We start from the raw sequence: 3,557 nt of genomic DNA on the forward strand, positions 1-3,557 counted from the left end.
CCCCCCCTTCTCATATCGAACAAACCTGACAACGCACTCTTATATAAAGAAGAAAAAAAGGGAGGGGGTTCAGCTGCCCTCCCCCCTTCCCCCAAAATTGTACAAACATGAACAATTTCCTTATTTAAAAAAGGAGGCGGAGGAATGAATGGAGCTAGATAATCTAGATCTAGATCCACTTAGCAAGGACTTATCGTTTAAGATCATACCATTGAATGGTCTCTTGCTACATCAAGACGGAAGTCCTTCCCATCAAGACCGTGCCGTAGGCTTAAAGGCAAAAGAATATTTGAGGAGGAAGAGGAAGAGTTAGGCTCTGAGGTTACGGATCAGGTTCGATTTGTGGATAGGGGAAGGGATATCGGGGGTTTCGTTTTCAACTGCTCGCTGGTTCATTCCAAATTGATCACATCCTATCGACGCTTTAAAAAAAACCACGCGGATTCCTTACCGGTGATTAACTGTTCCGGGTGAAACAGTTGTCTGTAAGTGCCAGTCCTAACTTCATCTACCACAGTGGGTTCTAAGTCAACGTATGCTGCTCTCGGGACGTGCTTTCCAGAACCTGTCTCGCTGAAGAAGGTATTGAAAGAGTCATCGCCTCCTCCAATTGTTTTGTCTGAAGGCATTTGGCCATCTGGTTGAATACCATGTTCCAAACAATAGAGCTCCCAACATGCATTACCGATTTGTACTCCAGCCTGCCCCAAATGAATGGAAATAACTTCACGCATATTGCTAGATCTAGTTGCCGACCCTCACATGTACAGTCCAAACTCCTGGATATTTCAAGGTTGACAGGTATGCCTGTTGATTTAAACTTAGGCTAGCTGTCGACAACCTCAGCTTCAAGTACACAACGAAATGATTTTGGTTGCTATGCAAGTAGACAGTGACATCATCATTATGTGTGAATAGCAACAAGAAAGGTGCGTCATGAATTAAAAGAAACACTGAGAGAAAAGCGGGAATACCAAAACGTGCCAGTAGCCTAGGCTATTTAGGCCTATATGGTAAGACAAAAAAGGGTTAGGCCTATGCTTGGCCTATGTTCTAGGTTTCTTTCATGGCTAGGCTAATTCTTCCTATGTTGGAAGCGCAGAAGTGGATCGAAACTCTGTATTCCGCTGTTTTCCTTTCGTCGTTGACGCTTCTCGGCCTGGTTGTTTCTGGGGCTGCTTTCTAGCACAATACATCATGTACATAGTTCTTTCCTTCATCATGTTTTCCTGTCCTCTGCTATTTCTTCCCAGATGCCGACATCTATATCTAGATCTACTTCAAACTGAAAAGCTGTTTTTTTTAAAGTGTCTTTTGTATCTCAATTTTGGCCTTCCTCTCGATCTTTTTCCCCTGGAAAAGTTCTCCTTGTTTGCTTTAGTATGGTTTTACGGCGCTCTCAACAGCATATGGTCATATGAGCACCAAGGCCAATTGCAACCACTGTTTATTCATTTTAAGGAAACTAAGAAGTTTTCGTGTCGATAATAAGATTATGCCCCTTTATACCATCCTATGATTGAAAGCGTGCTCCTATTTTGTAGTTGCTTCTGGGCTGGGAATTGCAGGATGAAATATGAAGAAAAATTTGTCAGAACCAATACGAAACCCTGCAAGATCTCAGGATATTATTTTATTAGAATTGATAAAATATATACGACCGCAAGTATAAAAAAGATAAAAAGCATTAAAAACGACCCATCACACCCCCTTTCCACGCAAATTGTGAGATCACGCAGCGGCAGATATGTGCCTCTAAAAACAAAGACAGAAAGATATGAAAGAAGTGTTTCCTAGCGTCAGGCTATTGTCAGAATAAGCATCAATGTGAATAGCTCTTTCGAGTATGTATCTCTAAAGGTCGTGTAATTAAATTCCCGCATGTGGTCGAATGATGCATCTGATGTGATATGTACATTTTGTGAGCTTTGCTTCTTGAATTTTAATGAGAGTAATTTATAATTTAAATCTTTATGTATACCTGTATGTGTTTTTATGGTCCTGTACAGCCAAGAAAAATTTGCCTTTGGGATAATAAAGTATTATCCATCTTATCTTATCTTACCTTGTGTCAACGGAGAAGTTCAAATGGGGAAATCAGCCTTACTCTGCTCACCTCTCTAGGACAAAGTCTGCTTCGACTATCAAGTCACTCCAGAAATAGCAGTTCACAAGAGAGTTAGTGACAAACATACAAAAGAAGTAGATGACAAATGACGATATTAAGGATGAGGAAAGAAAAAGCAGCAGTTCCCGGCCTATGCTGTTCCGGCACAGTATGAGCATGACATTGATAAGTCGACCCATTTACAATTCTACTACATGTATGCATAAGAACATGTTAATATCCCTCTTTTGGAAATGGCTTAATGACACTTCAGTAGTAAGTTTCCACGGAGAATTGAGAAATTACTTCGGAATCCGGTTGTCGTCCATTCTGTTGACATGGTCCAGACATCTCAATCTTCTTAAGCACAAATATTTGTACCGTTCCTATTAAAGTAGGCTCTACAAGTTTGTATTTAAAAAAAAGGGGCGGGGGGGGGGGGGGGCTACACCTGGAGGCTATCTCGCTTATTACTGGACCGAATTTTACCAAATTTCACAATTTAACAAGCATAGTAAGGAGTCTTAAAATCCGCAATCAAATTTGAGAAAAAAGTTTCGTTTCTATGGATACGCCGCCATATTGGATTTTATTGACATGTCTTACGTAATGAATACCGCACTTATCGCTCGTGGAAATTGATTGTTTTTTTGCATGCGTGTTTACAAACATTAGATTAAAAAATTTGTCTGTTGTTTTTTTCCTAATCGAATTAGAAAATTTTTAATGAATTTTTTCCTGAGGTAACATTCAAGTTTGCCAAAAATCCGTGAAAATCCACACTCCAGACACACCAACAAAAATCTGTTCCATATATAAAAAATTCAACAGACAAATTTTTTGTATTACCTCTTGTCTTCATTCCGTGAAAATTTCATGAAGATTGGATGAAAAATGGTGGAGTTATTTTAAAAAGTATAGAGAAAAGTTGCATTTTGAGAAAACGGCCGATGAAGAAAAATAAAATACTGACTTAATGAGGAAATGGCGGTTACAAACATGCCAGGTATGGGAAAAAATAATACGGTTGTGGGGGGGTTCTTATGCCATGAAATAGCTGTAGGAGAGTCTGAGGAAGCTAAAAATGCCTACAACCTCAAACTCCATGATTTTGAGCCGAATTTTGATTTTGGGGGTGTACCCCCCCCCCCCCCCCCTTTAAGCGCATACTTTAACAAAAAAATGTGCTGCATATTTTGCTTGTGAGGAATATTCTCCTTAGCTTTGCAGAGTAAACGCTAGATCGTTGGCCTACTCTCGAAAAGAAATACACAATTATCATATCACTACATTATAATTATTACTAACTGAGCCTATTTGTTGGCGGTGGAAAAAAAATATACGTGTACCTCTTCGTTTTCAACTAGCTATCATGTAGCCAACAAGAATGTTATTTGTTCTCGAAAGGCTTTCTATAGATTATGATTTGACACACACAAACGCGCACCCC

At 39.6% G+C, this 3,557-nt stretch overlaps 1 protein-coding gene across 1 annotated transcript in view; it reads right to left on the reverse strand.

The window, feature by feature from the left end:
- LOC101859212 (tubulin alpha-1A chain) overlaps window positions 1–881 on the reverse strand; it is an 8,481-nt gene extending 7,600 nt beyond the window's left edge. Inside the window, exon 1 of the mRNA XM_005111453.2 lies at window positions 452–881. Coding sequence (XP_005111510.1) covers window positions 452–734 — 283 coding nt within the window. The 5' untranslated portion in view covers window positions 735–881. The remainder of the gene's footprint in view (window positions 1–451) is intronic.
- Window positions 882–3,557: the final 2,676 nt, after the last annotated feature.

This window comes from Aplysia californica, unplaced genomic scaffold, assembly GCF_000002075.1.
Source record: "Aplysia californica isolate F4 #8 unplaced genomic scaffold, AplCal3.0 scaffold01060, whole genome shotgun sequence".
NCBI lineage: Eukaryota > Metazoa > Mollusca > Gastropoda > Aplysiida > Aplysiidae > Aplysia > Aplysia californica.